The sequence below is a fragment of the Daucus carota genome, chromosome 4 (genome assembly GCF_001625215.2).
Source record: "Daucus carota subsp. sativus chromosome 4, DH1 v3.0, whole genome shotgun sequence".
NCBI lineage: Eukaryota > Viridiplantae > Streptophyta > Magnoliopsida > Apiales > Apiaceae > Daucus > Daucus carota.
Window position 1 is genome coordinate 29,792,226 of NC_030384.2, and position 23,350 is coordinate 29,815,575.

Here is a 23,350-nt window from a genome sequence, read left to right on the forward strand (position 1 = left end):
GAAAGACATTGGCTATGGACTGCAGGTATTATTAAGAGCACTGGGAAAAGGTTTCATTGTTGTAACATCTATGCTCCTTTGGACCCTATAGCTAAGAAACAATGTTGGTGTGAGTTATCTCATATCATGGCTTCCATAGGAGATGATCTAGTTGTTTGCATTGGTGATTTCAACTGTGTTAGATGTGAAAAGGAGAGGTTAAACTGTGTCTACAGATTAAGGGATTCGAACTTATTCTCAGATTTTATCGAATCCAATTCTTTGATAGACGTAGAATGTTACAATTCACAATTTACTTGGTGTGGCCCTCAAAATAGGATGAGCAAATTGGATAGAGCTTTAATATCTATTTCCTGGTTGGATTATGGGAATTGGATAGTAAAGGTGTTAGACAGGAAGACTTCAGATCATAGAGCTTTGCTCTTTTGTAATAGGGTGGAAAACTGGGGTCCAAAGCCATTCAGGGTCTTTGACATTTGGTTGGATAATAGTGAGCTTATGAAAGCGATAAAGGAATTATGGAGCAACAATAAAAGCAACTTAATGGTGAAGCTGAAGAGAGTGAGAGGCTGCATCAAGGATTGGAACTCAAGAGAAAATGGTGATGTGAATGGAAAGATAGATCATCTTGAAAAAATGCAATTTCAGCTTGAGGAAGATGGTCGCGAGGAGGAGACATTGAATGCAGTAAATCTAAAATTGTTAAATCTATATGAGGAGAGGGTGAGTATGCTGAAACAAAAGTCAAGAATTCAGTGGGATCTTAAGGGCGACGAAAATACAAAATTTTTTCATCAAGCAGTGAGAAAAAATTGGTGCAGAAATAAAATTTCAGGGATATTTTGGAAAAACATGTGGGTTCAGGATAAAGATGATCTCAAGGAAGCTTTCTTCAACCATTTTAATGATTTCTTCAAAAAGAAATTTGAACATCCTATTTTCAACTTGGGCACACTTATTGATGCAAAACTGAACCAGCAGGACTCTAATTGGCTATCATCCAGGTTCACAATGGAAGAACTAGAGGAGGCTTTGGAAAATAGCCCGTCGGATAAGGCCCCTGGCCCGGATGGATTCAATATGGGAGCAATGAAAAAGCTGTGGAGTTGCATTAAGGAAGAGCTGCTAGAATGCCTAATAAAATTTCAGAATGAGGGTACTTTGCCGGGAGGTATGAATTCTTCATTTATTTGTTTGATTCCAAAGTGCAGTTCTCCAACACTAATGAAGGAGTTTAGGCCCATAAGCCTGATTAACTCAAGCATGAAGTTACTCACTAAAATGCTAGCCTCCAGACTTAGTAAGGTCATTGGGAAGCTTGTGTCAGAAGAGCAAACGGGCTTTATAAAGGGTCGGTTGATTACAGATGGTATTTTAATCGCTGGGGAAATAATAAACAGCATCAAAACAAAGAAATGTGAAGGAATGATCCTAAAGATTGATTTTGAAAAGGCATTCGACTCTGTGGATTGGAACTTCCTTCTACATCTACTAAGCAAATTAAATTTTAGCTCTGAATGGAATTCATGGATAGAAGAGATTCTGAGAACAACTAGGACATCAGTCTTAGTCAATGGCTCCCCTACACGAGAATTCTCTCCAGGGCGTGGTCTTAGACAAGGCGACCCCTTATCCCCATTGTTATTTGACTTAGTGGCCCAAGTGCTGAGTTGTATGATCAAAAAAGCAGAGCATCTGGGTATTATCGAAGGTATTAAATTAACAAAAGACGCGGAGGTGATCACACATTTACAGTACGCAGATGATACATTACTCTTTATTGGTAATAATTTGAAGTCAGTTCAAGGAATTAAAAGTATTCTTCAAGGATTCCAAGTCCTGTCAGGCTTAAAGATTAATTTTGATAAAAGTCAACTGTACGGTATTAATCAAGACATGGGATTGGTTAGCAATTGTGCCAGGGTTTTGGGTTGTGAAGTTGGCGGAGATAGTTTGGTATACTTAGGAATGGAGGTGTTAAAGTCCCCAAATTCTGTAAACTATTGGGATCCTCTAATGGGAAAAATAAAGAAAAAATTGGCTGTTTGGAGTGGAAAATCAATTTCTATGGCTGGAAGGACGGTTCTTTTGAAAGCTGCGATTGACAGCCTTCCCATATATTGGATGAGTCTGCTCAAAATCCCAAAAACTGTCATTCTTAATATAGATAGAATCAGGCGAGGTTTTTTGTGGGATTTTACGAGTAACTCTGGTTTGATTACTCACAAGATGCATACAGTGGCATGGGAACAAATTTGCAAATCAAAAGATGAGGGAGGCTTAGGCCTGAAGCTACTTGAAGAAAGGAACGAAGCCCTTCTTTTCAAATGGTGGTATCGCTGCTATTCGGAGAAAACAGCTCTGTGGAATAAGATACTGAAAAGCAAATATGGCAATAATGTTTGGGTTAACTTGGGAGAAGTGGGATCCCAACAGAATTTATCAGTGTTCTTTAAAAATATATGCAGGCTAGGAGATGGGAGGGGTAAGTTTAATGAAGGGTCCAGGCAGTTTGTGTGGAGAGTATATAATGGAAAAAATGCTCTCTTTTGGGAGGATTCTTGGAAAGGGCAATCCCCCCTTAAAGTTTCGTATGCCAGATTATATACCTTATCTAAACATAAATGGATAAGCATTCAAGATATGATGACATTATGGTTAAGGGGAGAACTGGACTCTGAAAGTGCATGGTATAGGAAGCTGAGAGCATGGGAAGAAGAAGAGTGGTCTGGTATAGTTGGAATTCTGCAACACTTACAGTTATCTAATCAGGAAGATCAGTTGTTATGGAGCAACACAAATAAATTTTATAAGGTCAGTGAAGGGTATAGTTCGTTATTTCCAGCCGGTGATAAAGACAATATTTGGAATAAAATCTGGAAAATAAAGGCTCCACATAAGGTTCGTCTGCATTTGTGGAAAATTGAGCATGGTGTACTTCCAGTTAAAGATTTTTTAAGCAAGAGAATTCATGCCAGTAATTTCAGTGTCATGTGTGGATGGTGTGGTAATCAAACAGAAAGCATTCAGCACTTAATGAAAGATTGTGTTTTAGCAACTTGGGTGTGGGAGGATATAGCTTTATGGTGGGATATTCCGTTTAGCAGATTTTGTACTGCCACCTTCTCGTTGAGAAATATGTTCACATTGGTGGAGGATGTGGTTCTGCATAAGGTGTGGAAATCAGTCGTAGCAGCGGGTCTTTGGTATATCTGGATTAGCCGCAACAATAAGGTTTTCAACCAGGTAAATATTGATCGCAATACTTTATCAAATAACATTAAACTGAGAGGGTATCGCTGGTCGTTGATATCACAAGGAATAGAAGAAGATTGCTGGATGACTTGGAAATCTAATCCTCGATTGGCTGTCAAAAAATTGTGGCTTCTAAAGAAAGATCAATTATGGAAAAAATGCCAGAGTAAATATGATTTAATTTGCATGGTGGATGGAGCTTTTCTTCAGATAAATAAGGCAGGGATTGGAGGTTGTATAAAAGATTCAAGCGGAAATCTTTTATATTTATTTTTCGGACCTTACAAGGCCAAGAATAGCTGTGAAACAGAATGGGCTGCAGCGGTACACATGATTAATGAAGTAGTTGGAGACAACAAAAATTGGAGGAGCTTATGTTTATGCAGTGATTCTCGGGAAACAATTCTGAGATTAAAAAACATAAAGCTTAGAAAAAATTGGCAGGAATTGGGGCTTCTTACAGCTAGAGAGGATAGATTGGATAAAATTTCTTATTTGCATGTAGGAAGAGAATTTAATATGGAAGCAGATGGATTGGCTAAAGCTGGTATGTCGAAAAATAGAATGGTTCAAGGCTGGCTGTAGGAGGGAGATTAGTGCTTATTGGGCCATTTAAACTTTAGTCAAATCTAATTTCTTTTCTCTGTGATCAGTACCACGATGCAAGCCTGGCCTTTCACTGTTCCTCTATGTCACTTTCTCGCAGCCCAATGAATCTTTCATGCATGGTGGCTGATAACAAGAGGGTCGAGGTTATCAAGGTTGAAGATGATTTTGAGGGTCCGCTAGTGCAGCAGGAGCAGAGGAGGCAATCTGGAATATCATCCGGGAAAATTCAGACAGAATGCAGATGTCAGGCAGAGTGAATTTCACTTCTAATATTCCATCAGGGAAGGGGAAAGAGAAGATGCAGTTTGGTAGTAGTAGTTCTTCTGAGAGATGTTAAATTGTTTTATTAAGGCTTCTCTCCTAATTTTCAATCGATGCTCTTATTAGTAGTAGATGATGTTAGGTTTCAGTTCTGCAGATAGGTTCTCTTAGGTCTTGCATGGAGAGGAAGCCTGTATTGTTTTTGTTTAACTCTATTTAATGGCTTATCAAAAAAAAAATATTACAAGTTTCATATATTATTCTATTTCATAATTTATGAATAGATATTACACACCGCCGCGAAGTAATGACACCTTATATCAAACGGCTTTTATGAAGCAAACAAAGTTTTACGATAATACACCTTAATATATCATACATCTAAAGATTCTTGATAGTTTGATAGAATATTAAATGAGGCCACTTAAGCAAATATTTATAATAATTATAATATTTTTAATTAGTGATATGTTTAACGGGGAGATGACTCAAATTTTTTTTTATGCTATTATAACATTAGTTCATATCAGAATTTTAAAAAAAAATCATGACGCCGCCGCGAAGCGCGGCTTTTTTCACTAGTATTATATATAAAGTATATAATGTATATTGTATAATATTATACGACAAATTTATAATATCGGTTCGGTCAAGTTTCTGTTTGGTTCGGATTCGAATCGGGTTTTGAATATCCAAATCGATATGGTTCGGTTGGCTAAAAAACAAGACCGATACCGTACCAAATTCAATCAGTTTTTAAAAATAAAAATCAAACTCGTAACCAAAAAAATCTACTGTATTAAATAGTGCTCAAGAATTAAGAATACTTTGATATTGATATTGATCGCTGGACTACCCAGCAAACGAAGTTCTTCGAGTCCGGACCTAATTCAAATTACAAAAAACTCACTTGTGTTTTGTGCTGTTGCTGAAGAAATTAAATCAAGCGTTTTTCAATTTCTCCCCACTTATCTACCCCTCGTCGCGCTCTTAAATCTTCACTCCAATAATTCTACATTCTCTCAGGTAAATATGCCCTAGCCTCTTCACCACTTCGTTATGTTCATCAATTAATCAATTTATCTATCTCTAATTACATCTCATATATGTATGTATATATTCACTCAGTCTTCTAACTTTGATTGCTTATGCGTACACAAATCGACGACGCGTATACTCGAAATTTTATTTTGTAAAGTCTTGTGAATGAGAAGTGTGTTTTGATTGATGCTCGTAACCTGTTTGATAAAAGTCCTATGAGAATTTTGTCATTTGTTTGTGTAGGATGGACGAAGAGGAAATTGAGAAAGTCGTGTTGGCGTATTTAAAAAAGAAGGGGTTAAAGCAGACCGAGCTTGCGTTTCAAGAGGAACAGCAACAAGTCAAAAACAATGCTGACCCTGATGTTTCCAAACAAGTTATTTCGCTCACAGAGTATGGCTTTGCTGTTCGTATATGTTGTTAATGTACAGTTTAGGATCTGGCGTAGTGTATTTGCTCTTGTTTCCGGTTATATGATGCAAAATTTGAGCTTGGTTTTTCAAGTTGCTGGTATATTTTAATTACATAATAATATTGACTGGTTTGTACAAGCTTTTCACCACTCACAGTTATTACGGCATCATCAATGGATTCAATTGCAGTGAATTACAACTTTTGACTTAAGATTAGCCTCTGTTGATTCACTTTATCACATCTTCTTGTTCATTTTTATAAAAATTATTATTAGTTACTTTCACTTGTTTTAATGTTCTAAAATCAATGGCTACTAAAAGATAAATCAATGTATAAAAATTGATACCTCAACAGTTTCATGGCACGATAGATAATTTGAAAAATCAGTACTTTATTCCCGTGTTCCATAATAAGGTTACCACAGAAAATCTTTGGGAAAATATGTTTATGATTCTATTTCCATGATCTTCATACTAATTCTGGTTGATCTCGAATTATTGAATAAGACAGTAACCCTGATTGAAACTCAGTATTTTAGGCCTTGGTATGTGATGAGAAACGGAATCGGAGAATATTTATATATATATATATATATATATTATCTAGCTAAGAGAGAATTAAATTGTTGGTTTATATGTTTTATATGGGCTAATAGTTTATGAATTATTATGTAGGTAAATTTGAGTAAGCCTAATTGTTTATGGGCCCAAGTCCATTAGGATATTTTTTGAGGGTTTTCTATTCCCAATACAAGCATTGTAATCCGCACATATATTATTAGAATTTATTAATATACAGTGATTTTGATATTAAATATTGAATTGGGCCTCGACCTTTTCTCTCCCTAAACCTTGGGGTAGTGTGGGTGTTTTGCGGTTCATCCAACCAAGACTTATCTTTTCATTGTTGTTCATATATCCGTTGCTTCACGAGTTCTCCTGCATCAGTATGCCACACATTAGGTTGACATGGCCGTCATCTGGGGAATTGCTTTTAAGTGTTAATCTTAAGTCTGCATGCATTTTATTAACAAGGTGTTCTTATTTTCAGGCCCGACAATGTTCCTGAACAGTATGAAGATGGATACTGCAAGCTAAGGGCATGGACTTATAGTTCGTTGGATCTATATAAGGTATGTCCCATTGTAGTAGATAACCCTCTCTTGAATCAGACTTTCGTTTTATATCATTTATGGAAAGTGATTTATAATGATGTATTGAAGGATGGTAGCCATGTGTAAAGATCAGATATATGCCTAGATACCTTGTGATATTACTGTTAAAAATCTAAGTATTGCTATTTAATATCTTGTGTACATAATCCACTTGTTGACATCAAACTCCAGAAGAATATAGGTTGAGACCAAGTATATGTGTTGTAAGATTACTGATAGATAATGTAGTACAAATGATGTAATGGAACCATAATGATAAAGGAAAGTGATTAAAAGAACTGACTAAGGAAGTACTTGGGTTGTTAATTCTCAACTTGACCACTACTTCAAGAAGTGAGAGCAATTAGTGATGGCAATTTCGGGTAATGCAGTCGGTCTTCTTTTTAGGTCAACCCAAGCACGACCTGACCCAACCCGGGCTGAAAAATTCAACCCGAATACTATCCATAATACTTAAAACTGACTTGATTTGACACGAAACCAAACGGGCTGTGTATGACCCACCCAAATTAACCTGAAAAATGGAATATCGAGTAGGAAGTATGGAGTACAAAGCTTAGAATACCTAGGTGAGGTATTCACCATAAAGAAAGTAAAGATCAACCCGAACACTATCCATTATCTTGTAAAAGTGATTATTTACTATTACTATATATGGTTGTTTCTTTATAATCGGTATATTATTTTAAATTTTTGTTTGATTTTGATTTTCAAATTCGAGGGCCTCTAGAATTTATTTTTTATTTCAAAAATACTAGGGCCTCTAAAATGCCGGAGACGACCATGGTCAATAGTAATGCATATAAAAAATGAATGTTCCAATAATATAAAAATATAAGATAGCCCCAACAATATCTCAATCAACATAATGTGTATACATGGAAATAGTCAGCCCTAAACCCAAAGATGAATAAAAACAAGGTATAATATACAGGCTGATCTCTGTTAGTAGAAAGTTTCATTTAACATTTTTTCTGGACGCTTACATGAAAAATAATAAAATCTGAAAAACTACATATGTTATGTGAAGTTTGACAAGAGATTAGGCAAAGATTAAACAACTAAAAAAAGAAGATATGGTACATCCCACAATGCGTAATCTCACTTTTCTGTGTATTATTCGTTAGCTTATTTTTTACTACTACACAGCTCAACAATCAGCTCAGAAATCCAGCCAGGAAGCTAAAATAGGCCCATTTCTACTGATTGTTGAATTCCGTAGGTTTTTTTAGAGTCTGATGCGGAGCATTCTAGTTCTGCAATTGATCTCATCTCTTTTTCCTCTCGGATTAGGGGCAGCCAAAATAGGCCAACATCTACTAATTGTTGCAGTGTGGATGAACTGTGGCAGTTTGACGTCATGCCTTCCATATTTGAGAAGTAAGGGTATCGAACAAGCACTAAGAACAATCTCTTAGCACTTATAACAGCTAGAAAAACCTTATAGTGGATTAGGCAACTTGGAAGGATAGTGGAACACACTCTGACTCTACATATTCATTAAATTGTTTGGGCTCGAGGGGTGATGATAGTCAGCGGCAAGAACCTAGTAATCATAACTAGTTACTTCTGTAAATTGGCAAATGTATAATCATCTGCATCTCATGGCTTATCTACCTATTTTAAGGTATTCTCATTTCAGTTAAAAATACCATACTATATTAAAGAGAAGATAAGTATGCCATCACTATTTCTCATGGTGTAAATTTTGTTGAAATTAATGATTACTTTACTGGAGACCACCATGAAGGATGTATAGTGTAAAATTAAGATGAACCTATACTAGTGGCTCATCTCCATTTCACTTCTTTATTACTAATATGCTCCCACCAATTATTTTATTGCAAGCCAGCCTATGCGAACCTTTGTGAATGTGATAACTTATTAGATAATGTTACCTTCAATGCAAGCTTTGTCATAACATACATTACGAGTGGAATTTGGCGTTGAGAGTTTGTTTTAATTCTTTATCATGTCTATTATTACTGTTATCTAATTATGGCTGCGTGAAGTTGGCATAGTATTACAATTCTACTTGCGCATGAATTGGAGTTACAGTTTTATAGCTTTGTAAGGAAACTAACCGGTCTAGGTCCTGTTTATGGTAGTAGTTTATTTTATCAATATGCTTTTAGTAACAAGTCTCTAACCTGAGTGAAATTATCACTTTGTTGTATTTGTGAATTAAGGATTAACACATTTCAAATTCCTTATCTTATATAAACCATATATATATATATATATATATATATATATATATATATATATATATATATATATATATTCACTGGAATTTCATTTGCTGTATGCAGCATGAGTTGCTTCGTATCCTGTATCCTGTTTTTGTCCATTGCTTCATGGATCTTGTGGCGAAGGGTCATATTCAAGAAGGTACATTTTTTGTCGTCATATTATATGTATTTTGCATCCTAGCTTTGAATGTGTTGAAGGAACCTACTTTTTGCTTTGCCTCTGACTTTCCTTGTAATTACTGTTCTTTTTTTTTTCCAGCTCGGGCCTTCTTTAATAAATTCCGCGAGGATCATGAAATGATGCATCTACGTGACCTCCAAAAGTTGGAAGGCGTTCTGTCACCTTCTCATCTGGAGGTTGCTTGCTTATTAAGACTATTTCTGTATTGTTGTGGATGATTTCAGTTGTATATTTAGTCTATACTACAATGCAGGAGATGGAATTTGCTCATTCTTTGAGGCAGAGTAAAGTGAACATAAAGATATGTCAGGTAACTTGGTTCCCCATGTTAATTAATTCAATATGATGTACTGTTAATTTTTTTTATTTGCTGATACTATGTCAAATATGTCATGGTATCTGCATTTTACATCATGACTGTACAAACAAATTTTAGTAAACTATTCTGGCTCATGTTATTCCCCCTTCAAATTGCAAAGTAATTTTTGGAATCTTATATCAAACATTAGCCTTAAAGTACTACAAAATATTTTTTATTGCAGAAAAAAAAAACAGACTTTAAATATGTAACAATTTAACAACAATTTAGGTGGAACATTTTATAAACAATAATACTAAATCATGTTTGGTAAAAATGTTTAATATTAAATGATAAGTTACTCCCTCTTCTTTTTTTTATAACAATTGAGGTTTGACTTTTTGGCACCCTTAAAGAGCATTTACGCCATAGTTAAGATTTTTATTTTTAAAATTCTCTTTCTCTGAATAAAAATACAGGATTAAAACTTTAGTTAAAAAAATTCGAAAATAATTAATCTAATCACGTGGTCAATGTTTTTAAAAGTGTGCGTCAAATAGTCAAACGTCAATTATTTGAAAAAAGAGGGAGTATTATTTTTGCATCCATTCTTTATTTGTAATATTATATTTAACTAGCTAATTAAATATGAAAAATCTTTTGTTCTTAGTGTTATACTATAATTTATAAAATTACATTATGATTGGAGGGTGTAAATGCTCTGGGGTAGTAGTTGAAGAGAATATGGGTGTGATTGTACTTTGTAAAGGTGAATGGTTTTATGGTTTTGACTACTGAGAAAAAGGTGTGGCTATGGATGCATTATGACAATTTTCCCCTTTATCATATTGTTGATAAGTGATCCTTAAAATAAAAAAAAAATTGTGGACATTATATGATTGTCAAGTGCAATTCTTTTGGTGTCCTTGAAGTGTTTTGTGCTATTTACATATTTTTCCAACTGAAAACACTAACATGTTCTATTATTCTTGATATGTACTCTTTTATGGGTCTTTTTTTTGGGAATTTCCTTCTTCTTTTTTGTTATTTTTGTGTACTGGAAAAACACTAACATTAATGAACTTGTATTTCTGTATGAGGAAAGCCAAAAACGTCTGGTTAACTGACTGATAGTAAACGTCTGGTTAACTGACTGAAATCTGTTGGACATTAAAAACTGATACCATTTTATTGTAATATCATATTAGAATATTCTGGATATTGTCTATTTCATCTGAAAAATTTTTATATTAAAAACTCTTCAATTTTTTTAATCTTTTACTATTATATAAAACGTACGAGACGTTATGTTACTCATGATCCAGAAATATAAGAATATACTATATCTTCTCCTCTTTGTTTTTTTCCCTTCACACCATAATTCACATTATAGGAAGGGAATATATTTAAAAAGAGTCATTAAATTGCTTTATAAAATTGAGTAAAATAAATTTTGAGATGTTATTGTGTAGGTCCGTAGGATCAAACTTAGAATCTAAGAATGTGGAATTAAATTAGGCTTGGATTGTTAACAAGGAGAATGGAGGTCAGGTTTTTCCTGATTCAGGTGGCTTGTATTTTTATTTCCTTATAACACTAAACGGTCATGTTAGTGTTTTGAATTTCGGGCTCTATAGTTGGCCATGTTAAAAGTAAATAATGTGCATAAGTAGACAATACTTACATTTTTTTTTTTTGAAAAATACTCGGAATAAATATGACAAAATGGTATCCGAATGGGTTGTTATCGAGTTAAGTATCTTGATATCAATGTTGTATCCGGGGTTTTGTTCAAAATTTTAAATTCTGATTCAGGGATTAGAAGATGAATTTATGTTATACAGGTGGCAGTAGTTAAGCTTCACACTTGGTAAGACCAAACAGTAACATGTGGACTATTTCCCGTTTCAAAAATGATCCCTAAATCCCAATATCCTTCTGGCAAATTAAGTTTTGTTTTCAGTAGCTTTGAGGCTGTTTTCAGTCTTGCCTTGACGAATCATTTGTAGGTTTAAAGCCTCAATTAGGAATTATTTATCTTCAGCTTCAGAGTTATTTTTACCACTTCACTGGCACTTTTTACCACTGTCAATCTGTCACAGAATAAATGTCCTTTAATTTGGATCTCAGAATAAACATCTTCTTTCCATTATTGGCAGTACACTTGCTAGTAAATATAGGACAACCCTGAAGTATTAAATAAATGCTACATGGGTCATTAATAAATAAATAAAAAAGCTTATGATACTTATGTGCTTGGAAACTGATACTATTGATTCATTGTCTCCTTTTTCTTTTGTTGCTTGACTGTACATATTATGGTTAAATGACAAACACTTTTTATGAATAAAAGTGGAGATTAATGATTTTCCAATTAATATGTTGAAAGAGTAGATATATAATTCTGGGAATAAAACTTTGAATCAGTAAATATTTTTTTGTAAATATATGATTGTATATGCATGTATAACTGGGGAAAAAAGCTTTTTAAGAGTTGAACTGTGGAGATATGAAACTTTGGATTCTGATAGCACCACAGCAGATGCTTTTTCCGCTTAAGACTGTTGGAGATTAGGGTTTTACGGCTGTTTTGTTTGTACATGATGTGTTTTCTTTATGGAAGTATGGACTGGACCAGGGAAGAAATGGGTAGGGCTAGATATAACCAGAATTAGACAGATTTAGGTGCTGCCTACCCAGGCGGGGAGGACATTGCCCATTTTTCATCCCCTTTCTGCCTAGGCGACACCTTAATGACTTTTTTTTTTTCGTTTTTTTTGTTTTGGTGGGTTTGGGGGTGGGGGGGGTGGCGGGGGGGGGGGGGGGGGGGGCGATGGAAGAAAGCTGTCAAATAACTTAAACAGAGCGAGTGAAATATGTACACGCATAGAGTTTAGTTTTAGTGATCAATTTTGTTTGAATCTGATTACTATTTTATAGTTGCTTTTACTACTTTGGTTATCATTGTCTTTGCTTGCTTTATTGTTTTCTTATTTAAGTTTTTAGGTACTAGATGATTGTGTTGCTGACTGATGTTTTTTTACAAATGGATGTGTATCAGCTTTTGTATAAGCAAAAAGCTGAAGCCTGATTCGTATCACTTATTTTTTCCCTTCAATTGTTATCAGTACTCTTACGATCTGATGATGCAATATCTACACAAGTCACAATCCATTACTATGCTTGGAATTATAAATGAGCATATCAACTTCCAAGGTATAACCTTTAACTTAATTAACCACTTGTACTGTATAGTTCTGTTCAAAATGATTTAACAGTTTACTCATTTCCCTGAAATTGGTTTGATCATAGTTATTTGAACTGATGTATTTTATGATGTATGTGCTGACAGTATCTCCTGGACAGCCAATCTCGCTATCTGATGATACTGAAGTTGTCACGCTAGTTGGAAGTGGCCAAGATACTGCTAATCTAATAAACCAGAAAGAAATACATTGGGGTGTAAGTTAGTCTAAAGATTTATCGTTATATCAGCAGTTTCTGTGTTGTATTCTATTATTATTTGTATTCTCTCTGTATAAGTGGGGAAATTTTAGTACAGTATTACACCTGAACGCAAGTGGAAGCACAAATGTAGTTTCCTGCAGACACCTGTGAAACACCACCCAGATTCTGAAGGTCAAATCGATAATTTCCTAGGCATAATTCCTTCATTTTATGGTGGATGACAGAACAACTGCTACATCCTAAACTTAATTTCAGAGCTTAGCCTTAGCACAATGAAAAAATGATGAAAGTCAGTTAAACATCTTGATAAAAAAAACTGCTACATCCTAAAGTTATATTTTTTTTAGAAAACTTCTATCTTGCGCCTGGAGAAGAACAAAGTTGGTTCTTCAGAATAATTGTGTCTTCATGTTGGGGTGGATGCTTATCATAGGGGATTTTTTCTTCAGAAAGAAGATTTATCTGCACATAACATCAAGATTCTTAGTTGAATTCGTGATTATGCACCGGAATGCATAAATTATTACATATGTTAATATATATGAAGTTATGAGACGTACTCAATGCACCACCTATAGACATACCCGCACCTGTCAGTTCATGTAATATGGGTAAGTTGCATTCTCTATCTGTTGCTGTGTGCTTGAAATCCATGTACATCTCAAATATATTCTTACAACATGGCACTAATGTAAAAACATCTGTTAGCCTCTGGCTTAAACAATAATTATCTCCTGCAATACCAATCATTTCTTCTTTTTCTTTCCTTTAACACTTCCCTGACCATTTATGATGTGACAGTTGCTTGAGGATTCTGTAGAAGAACGATTGGAAAAGACTCTGCTTTCTGATACAGAAAAGGCAGAAGGAGAAACAAAAGAAGGGGAATCCGAAGAGAATAAGGTACCAAATTTACTTATACCGGTGCAATGTTATTGGGATGATAAAGTCACATATTATATCTAGTAGTATTGTGGTTGTCATATTACCAGTGTTGTCACAGTCCCGCCCACTCCCCCCATCGGTTAAAGGCTCATCACAGCAGAGGTTTTCTTTCTTGTCTTGTGAGGCAATCTTTTATAAGACTTGTGTGCCTCAGGGTCAAGAGTCCCATAGTAGGCGCACGTCTCAATGAATTGTCCTAATTATCTTGTTGAAAGAAATTGAGAAAAACACATCTATTTTAAAACCCAAACATTACAAATTCAGCCTGAAGGTGAATAAGAAAGACTGAGACGTGTAATCAATTGATTTTAAACTATATAATCCACTGTTTTGGATTCTTCATGCGTAAGGGAAATATCAAATATGTATTGATATAAATATGTTTAATATGCTGAGCTACTACAATTTAGAAGACTTGTTCTCATATTGATGTTTATCTTACTTTATGATCAGAAAAGGTCAATTGAGGGAGGAAAGCAAGGTACATCTCTTAAAAAACTGAAAAAAGACAAAGTCGTCAGTGCAGCAGCAAAAGCTGCCAAGACTGAGGGAAATGTGTCTGCCGCTCCACGTGTCAAACCAGAGCTTTCTTTGCCAGTGATGTATTTTCCAAACCTTCTCTTTTAATTTCTGATGTGGTACATGCTGATTAGCACCGTAATATTTTCTCTGCGTGAGTGGGCTTTCTGGTACTTTCTGGGGGGCGGGTGTTGTGGCAATTGAAAGGTGAAGGAGTTTTTGGATGGATGTTTGTGGGAGTTGGAAGGCGAATGAGCTTATGGTAGCATGCTTGTTATTTTTTAAGCTAAGTTGTCAAATATATTGAAGCATACAGGGACAAATGTGTGAAACAAATTGTTAAGAACAATAGTGATTGTTACTGTTAACCAGGCGGGAGGTAAATCCCAAATATTTTAGATGCACACATGTCATAAAAATTTGTTAGCTATTAGGGATCTTTAATTCTTCGGTGCAACTTTGTTGTAGTGGTTCATACTATCTCTTATCCGAGGATGTCGTCAAGAGCATAGATGTTTTAATACATGGTTATTATATATTACCTAAGAAGCCCTGGGGTGGCAGTTCGGTGTGCACCCAGTGCGGTTTGGGTGTGACTGGGTGCACCTGGCATATCACAGTGGGAATTTGTGGGGGAGGGGTTGTGACAAGCATTTTTTTCAAGTTAACTTTGAACATAAAACTTATTATATGGAGCAGTAATTTAAAGAAAGAAAAGGACGACCCACCCACTTTTCATTCATTTGAGCTTTTGAGTGTCCTAACTCATCATCTATGATTAGCCGTTGTCGTCTTCTCTTCTCCTCCATTAAATCGATTTGTATATTTGTATATATAAATGTATGTATATTGGGGTGTGGGGATGTGTCTTTTAGAGCAGCTCCAGCGATGCTTCTTTTTGTGGACAACTCCCGCCTTGGGAAGTACAATTTGCAGGTGGCCTGTCCACTTGCACTGGAGGAAAAGAAAAAATGAGGCCAGAGGACACTACGCTGGCCATGGACAACAGCCGAAGGATAGTGTTACTTCTTATATATAATTGAGTTTAGTGGGGTTCAAATTATAAAAAAGTAATACTAAACTAATAGAATAGCTGGACAGTGCATTGGAGAGAATTGGACACATTCTTTGTTGGGACAAGTTTTGATTAGTTGGCAATCATGTGGGGACAGAAAATAGAAAATTGGCCGTGGAGCGCTGGAGCTGCTCTTAGTGTATATTATTAATTTTTAATTTATCATTAATGACCTCTTTTTTTTGCTTTTACTTTATTGTCTGAATCAATTGTTGATTGTATATGTTTCCTTTTATCTTGTAAATTCATTTGTAGTTAATGTATTATTAAGCGTGTTGTATCTATATTAACTAGATATAATATACTCCCTTTGTCCCCCTTGGTTATTTATCATGGGGGATAAGGGCTTGGCACACATTTTAAGACTTCTAAAAAATGTAGTTTCACAAATTATTTTAAAAAAAATTCTTTCTTAATAAATATTTAATGTTTATTCAAAAAAAGGAAATTTTAAAAATAAGTTATGAAAGTATATTTTATATGCATCTTAACATGCGTGCCAAACAATGCAAAAATAAAAAATATAAAGAAATGAGAGGGATGAAGGGAGTGAATATATATAAGGCGGTGCTCAAATGAGAACCACAACTTGTGCTAGTGTGTGAGATATGATATGAGATGTAATCCGGTCGACTCGTTTATATATCTCATCTCCATCTCCCACCATCCATTTATCTTATCCACATCTTCATTGTCTCCTCATACTTGAAGCAACTCTATGACTGCCTCTAGGCGCCACCAACCGCCACTTTCACCAGCCATCTCCGGCTGACCTAAAAAACCCTGATAATCACCTGATCTAACCGAAGCGCACAATAACCATCACAACCAGAGAACCATAACACCACCACATACAACACCACCTCCCTTAAAAATCATCGGCATTTTACGAAAATCACCATAGCCAAACGGCCCAAACCACCACAAGCCACTGCCTCCGGCCACCACCGTCAATAAATCACCATAACATGCTGAAACATCAGATTTGAGTACAAATCAACAAATTGAAGTACAAATCACCAGAAAATGGATACAAATAAGCAAGAGATCACAAATATCATCGGGCTGTCGGGAAAAATAACCAATGACAGCGAGTTGTTTCCGGTGGTGAGCAAATCTGGAATGTTGTAGATCGAGTGAGATGATGGTGGCGGTGTTGACAACGACAAAATTTTCACCGGGTGAAGGTTGAATCATTCGACGATTATGGTGGATATGGCACCCGCATTAGTGCGTTATACTAATTAACACACGAGTCATGAGTTAGAGAACTGAATTTTTATTTCCTCTTGCCCGTAACAAGTTCACACAATTCATACCTGTATATAAAATTCAACAAGTAGGTCAACTTCATCATTGAAAGTAGTAGAATAGAAGGCAAACCAGTGAACCCACCTGTGCAAGATGATTCCTTTTTATTAATGGGAATGGGATTTTAAAATCATATTTAGTATGCAAGTCTCACATCTTTGCATTTGTGTACAAGGTCGATTCCTTTTCTGAGGGAAAAAATGTTTTAAATTATGATAGTTATGCAAAGTAACATTTTTGCATCACATTGGTTTTACTTTTTGTAGGTCTCATGACAAGTTATAAATTCATAAGATTTGATAGTAATTTGCATGCAATTTTGGCTGTTAAATTCAGCTTGATATGTAAGCATGCTGTATCTTATAATTACCTTTGTGTTTATTCCAGACCAACAGAGGTGGAATATTCTATTCTTGATGACCTAAGGAATCGTGTACAGTTGAGCAATGTAGCCTTGCCTTCAGTCAGTTTCTATACATTTCTCAACACTCATAACGGGTATATTTTTTTGTTTTGAGCAAATAAAATGTTCCTTCTTATGTATTCCACACAATTTGTACTTATGATCTAATTCTTTCTAGGTTGAACTGTTCAGCAATATCACATGATGGATCATTGCTTGCTGGCGGATTTTCAGATTCGTCACTGAAGGTCTTCTACTATGCCAGTTCAGCTTTTACTAACTACTCCCTGTAATCTGTTTTTCATTTCGAAACTGTGTTTTGAAGGTGTGGGACATGGCACTTCTTGGGCAGCAAACTGACAATTGTAAGTCCATATGATATATTACTTTTATATATGATGGCTTGTCTTTTCACAGTATTGTGACTGTTGATATTCAGGATGTAGTATTTCTGGAGATGGTTTATTGTCGACATCACTTTATAAGTGTTTTAAAATTACAATTTTCATGGACGCAATAAAAACTCGGAAGTTGTGACTTCTAAAGTTCAATTCAGGACTAGCTGATTAGTTTGCGATTAAAGGAGTAGTGGTAGATACTCACTAAGCTGCATATGAATGCAACATCAAGATTATATACAAGTATAACAGTACTGTCTAAGAATGAGGTGATTGTATATGATTATATATTAGGACTAGGCATACAGACACACACACACGCGCGCGCGCACACACACACACATTTTGTTGTATTTTTAAATAACATAAAAATGATTAAAAAAGAACGAGATACAGCTGTTAGTTAAAAAATATATACGAACACGTCATAAAAAATAATGTATTTAAGCAACCATTACTTGCCGCCAGTAAAGTATTTTCACTTGTTAATATTCATATAGGTCAATATTTTAAAACCTGAAGTCAAAACTTATATATGGTTTCATGTAATTCGGAGCTGAGGTAGTATATAAAGTAACAAACTAGTCATACTTATTATTGCAAGACTTCGAGTGATTATTGAATCGTAATTGTTTTCTGCAGGCTGTGAAACGCAAACCCGTTTCTCTTTGTAATTATGTATCAATTTTTATGGAACAAATACTGCTACAAAATAATTGAAGATATTAATGTTATACAGATTTTGAGCAAATAAGAACCTTCTGCTTTTCTATACTAATTTTGCTAAGCAATTCTACCTTGCCCGTGTAAACTTACCTTTTTTTAATAGAGTATTCAGATAACAGAGGTTTTCATTCAGCTATTTTGCCAGAGGAAAACGAGTCAGCTCGTAGTGCGGCTGGAACAAATTCTGGGAAAAGATCGTATACACTATATCGGGGTCATTCCGGTCCCGTATATTCTGCTGCATTTAGTCCTTTTGGGGATTTCCTCCTGTCATCTTCATCAGATTCAACAAGTATGTTCAACAAATTTCTTCTGAAATTTATATGGTTATACCAATATGCTACAGTTTTGGTTATAGTTTAAGCTTATTTATACATAAATGGTTTTCACATATCACATGTAATTTTGAAATTACAAAGTGAAAAAGGGGTATATCTTATCTCTTTCTGAGTTTTTCCTGTGGAAATATAAATTATAATTAATCTATATTCATGTACATTTTAGTATATATGAAGTTCTAGTAATAGTTTAATCTTTTATTATCTCAATGAACAACCAAGGAGTCATTTATTAGGCAGTTGTGAGTTATCATGTTTCTAAATCAATTGAAATGCAATTTTGATTTATGTATATTGTATATTGTAGAAGTTATGTTAAAACTGAAAATAAGGGGCCTATTTAATGGGTGTAAGGAATTGCCATTTCTGTGACCAATGTTATAATTATGTTGCATAATGTTCTCATGCAGTTCGGTTGTGGAGCACCAAGTTAAATGCAAATCTTGTTTGCTACAAGGGTCATAATTACCCAGTATGGGATGTCAAGGTAAGAATTTGTACTTTGTTCTTCAAATTCCTTATAACCATACTCCTAGTCCATCTGCTTTCTTTTATATTTGAAATAATAAAATGGATATTTAATTTAGTAGAGTTGGTAAAAGCAATATTTGCTGATGTATCAATCAATTATTATATATAACAATTGCTCGAGTTTCATTTAATTCATAGTTTGTCAGTTTTCTCGTGCCTGGAGTCTGACTTATCTTGAAATAAGGCCTCAACCTCTCTGCATTTGTGACAGTTATGCAGACTCTTCTTAGTCAGCCCTCGTCCCCTGGTTTTGAAAGATTGAATAGAGATTAAGTAACTTTATCAATCTGATCTTCACCAAGTTACCTAAATGCTGGCTGTAAAACAATGCCTCTAAATTTTATATTTCGGAACAGAATGCAAATGCTTTCTTCATTGACTTTCATGTTTCTGGAAGTATGTTCTTGTGATTTAGTATAGAAATGAATTATTCAATAATGGAGGTAGACATTATAGTCTTTACAACATTCTCACCACATAAGGTCAGAGGAATTCTTAGAGATTGGTAAAATTCCGTGAAAACCAATTTGTAATGTTGGAATTTAACATGCGGAAGTATTTTAGCAGATCTGGTGAAATTATTCGGATAAATGAAGGTGGTAATATATAATTTTACTTAATGATCTTTACTCTTGTCAGTAAACTCCATGCCCACATCACACGACCTGATTCACTTTTACTTTTAACACTACCTTCAGTTCAGTTGGACGAATACATAAACTCATGATGAGAAAGTGCGAGAGAAAATTGGCTAAAGCCTTTATTTTTATTTGATTATAAGGCTAAATTGTTATTTGCAAAGTTTTTATTGGTAAGAGATTAGTTGCTACTTAACTGTAAAACACAAATTTTTGTGGGATTATAAATTTATAGGTTGATATGGAGACAAAGATTCCCACTTAGCATTCTGACAAAGAAGAGCACTCTCGACTTTGAGTATAATTACAGTTTTTCTGACTGATACAAAAACCGTAAAAAATTGTTGGTAAACTAAATGTTTGATATGACAATATTACCAACACACCAATGAGGTTTTTTTTTCTTTCTAATATCTGGAAATTAGCTGTCTGTCCATGTGGGATGTCCCAACTCTCTTAATAGATTACTGAACTTTACACAACAATATGGTCCTGACTCCTGACTGCAGCCTATATTATCATTCCAACTGACTCTTTAGTTTCTATTACTCACATTCCTATATCCAACAGGTTATACAAAGACATTAACGAATTGGCTTTCTAATCTTTCTCATATTTGAATGCAGTTTAGTCCTGCAGGACATTATTTTGCTAGTGCCTCGCATGATCGAACTGCAAGAATTTGGTCAATGGACAGAATACAGCCTCTTAGAATCATGGCAGGGCACTTGTCTGATGTTGATGTGAGTATTTTACTAGATGTTTGGTTTATGGCACCCATTCCATATATAGTAGTCAGCGACACCCATTCCAATTATATATATTAAGTAACTGGAGCCATGTTTTGTAGTGCCAATAAAGCCTTGATCTATAATCTTTATTATCTTACATCTATAGATTATAGCATGGGTTCACAAAGTATGTTTCATATGCATGTCATCAATATATTGATTTGGAACACAAGTCTGCCAATCCATATGAACATGCCATGTCATTGTGTACATATGTGAGGCTCCAGCATCATTCTAAGCTGTATAAATTTTGAGTGCATTCAAGCTAAAACAGGCTATAAATGTACTTCCAGTGTGTGCAATGGCATGCGAATTGCAACTACATTGCAACCGGATCAAGCGATAAGACTGTTCGCTTATGGGATGTACAGAATGGAGAGTGTGTCAGGATTTTCATTGGCCATAGGAGTATGATCTTATCTTTGGCAATGTCACCTGATGGTCGATATATGGCATCTGGGGATGAAGATGGAACCATTATGATGTGGGATTTGTCTAGCGGTCGTTGTGTTACTCCATTAGTCGGTCATTCTACCTGTGTATGGACACTTGATTACAGGTCAAAATCCTCAACTGACACCATTCTTACTGTTTTGTTGTACATTTCACTTTGAAGAGGGAAAAAGGTGATTTGAATTATTAATCTTATAGTCCACTTAGTTTATGACATCTCTATACATATTTTCAGTTGTGAGGGTTCACTTCTTGCATCCGGTTCTGCTGATTGCACTGTAAAACTCTGGGATGTGACGTCGAGTACAGCAAGGGTGCCAAAATCAGAAGAGAAGTAAGCAACTTTTAAATACATATTTGCTCTTTCCAGTATGTTCTTTAGTTACTATGAAAAATTGCAGACATTTATACTCTATATTATATACAACCAGCAAAACCGGAAGTACTACAAACAGGCTTAGATCCCTCAAGACCCTGCCTACGAAATCTACACCAGTCCATGCATTGAAGGTGATATAAGAATATTTATTATTCGAAAGTTTGGTTCGGTGTTACCTATGTTACAAGTCCCTTAAACTTTTATTTGCTATTTCCTGTCATGAACAGTTTTCTCGAAGAAATCTCCTCTTTGCTGCTGGACCTATATCTGCAAATGGGTCAACTTATTGATCTAGTTGAGACGTGAAGTACCTGCAAATTTTCGGATATGAATGGTTTCTGTTTGGGATATGGCAACTCTATAGTGGTATCTAGACTTGCAAAACTCTGAAGAATATCTGTTAATGTACATGGATTTAGGCGATGTCAAACAGGTCGCTGGATTTGTATCTGGTTGTCCTAAATCTGTATCCATTTAATTTTATTGGATTCCGATTCGGGAAATTGTAGATATCTTCAAGTTTAAGTTAAATTTATTTATTGAAAATGTTGGAGATGTTCTTATGTATTTAATCTGTTAATTTTTCATTTGTTGTATAATGAATCACTTCCATTCCAAAATTGCTAGCATTTAGTCGGTTAATTTCTTATATGTTGTACAATATAAACCAAGTTCATGCTAAAATATTATATAAATGTTAAATTGACATTTTTAATCAATATTTATGTGTATTATACTATTATATAATAAAAATAAAATAAAATAAAATATAGTATTGAAAGAGACTATTGATAGTATAGCCATCTTTAAATAATTAATTATATAAAATTAACACTTATTTCAGTACAAAGTTAAAACTATTTTTAATTACAGAAGATGGATTCTATTATTATAAAAATATCATCCAACATTTATACACATGGGTCAAAAAACTTGTCTTATGAATCCTTTTCTCATATCAGGTAAAGGGGTCTTTTTAGTGCGTGTCCACTAACAACTATTTTTTATTGAGTGGAGAATTTTTATTGGTTAATAATTTTTGTGCATGTGCAGGAGGTCATGATTATTAATGAGTTTTAACCAATAGAATTGTTTCACCTACTCAAAAAGTGGTTATTGTGTGCACATGGGCACATATTAGAAAATCGATATTATGAATCATTTTCTACTTTTAAACTACGTAAAAATATTTACAACAAAATTAGATTTATTAGTTTAATTTAAACATTGAAAGTACTATTGTTTCCCAACAAGTGTATTTTAAATGAATGTTTATGTTCACCGCTCGTAAACATGTGAAAAACATTCATGAGATGTCGAGCTCTTGGCATTCCCACGTGATCCTTCTTACGGGATGAGTTGATTATAATCGTTGGTTAAATTAAACATACAAAATATTATGTAAAATTTATTGAATCTGTAAGACATCGTGCTTCGATAGTATTGAGCCTATTGGTTATATTGATTGGCTATAATTTTAAAATAGTATGTTATTAATATTTAGATTTTTATAAATAGAATATATCAGTTTAATATGATAATAAATAATGTGTAATCTTTCTATAGATTTTCTATAAGCCTGAAGAGTTTCGACAAAGTTAGTTATCCATAGGAGGTTGACTGAAATTATAGATAAGGGTCGGTGTTGTTGGAGCGCGATTTTTGACGGAATTGACTATATTTTTTAATTATGATATACCAACTCAATGAGGTCTTCATTGTTCATTGTTGGAGATGCTCTCACCGCCCCACTTAAAAATCCAAAAATCACCTTTAAATTGATGCTTTAATTACGAAGATTACCGGCAACTTGTTTGTTAGCACTGTTTCCGAACAAGATTTACAACAGCTTTCTGAGCGATCTTACTTTAATTAATTTTTTGACTCAAT

At 34.5% G+C, this 23,350-nt stretch overlaps 1 protein-coding gene across 1 annotated transcript; it reads left to right on the plus strand.

Annotated features, from left to right (window-relative positions):
• The first annotated feature begins 4,918 nt into the window (after nt 1-4,918).
• On the plus strand, nt 4,919-22,027 carry LOC108219567 (transcription initiation factor TFIID subunit 5). The gene is made up of 20 exons (XM_017393071.2): nt 4,919-5,151; nt 5,410-5,559; nt 6,631-6,712; nt 9,067-9,145; nt 9,266-9,363; nt 9,441-9,497; nt 12,614-12,701; nt 12,838-12,947; nt 13,755-13,856; nt 14,352-14,500; nt 17,191-17,301; nt 17,385-17,454; nt 17,532-17,571; nt 18,464-18,622; nt 19,079-19,155; nt 20,464-20,580; nt 20,922-21,187; nt 21,317-21,415; nt 21,513-21,591; nt 21,688-22,027. The coding sequence occupies exons 2-20, from the start codon at nt 5,411-5,413 to the stop codon at nt 21,748-21,750; spliced, it is 1,995 nt and encodes a 664-aa protein (XP_017248560.1). The 5' UTR covers nt 4,919-5,151; nt 5,410; the 3' UTR covers nt 21,751-22,027.
• The last annotated feature ends 1,323 nt before the right edge of the window (nt 22,028-23,350 follow it).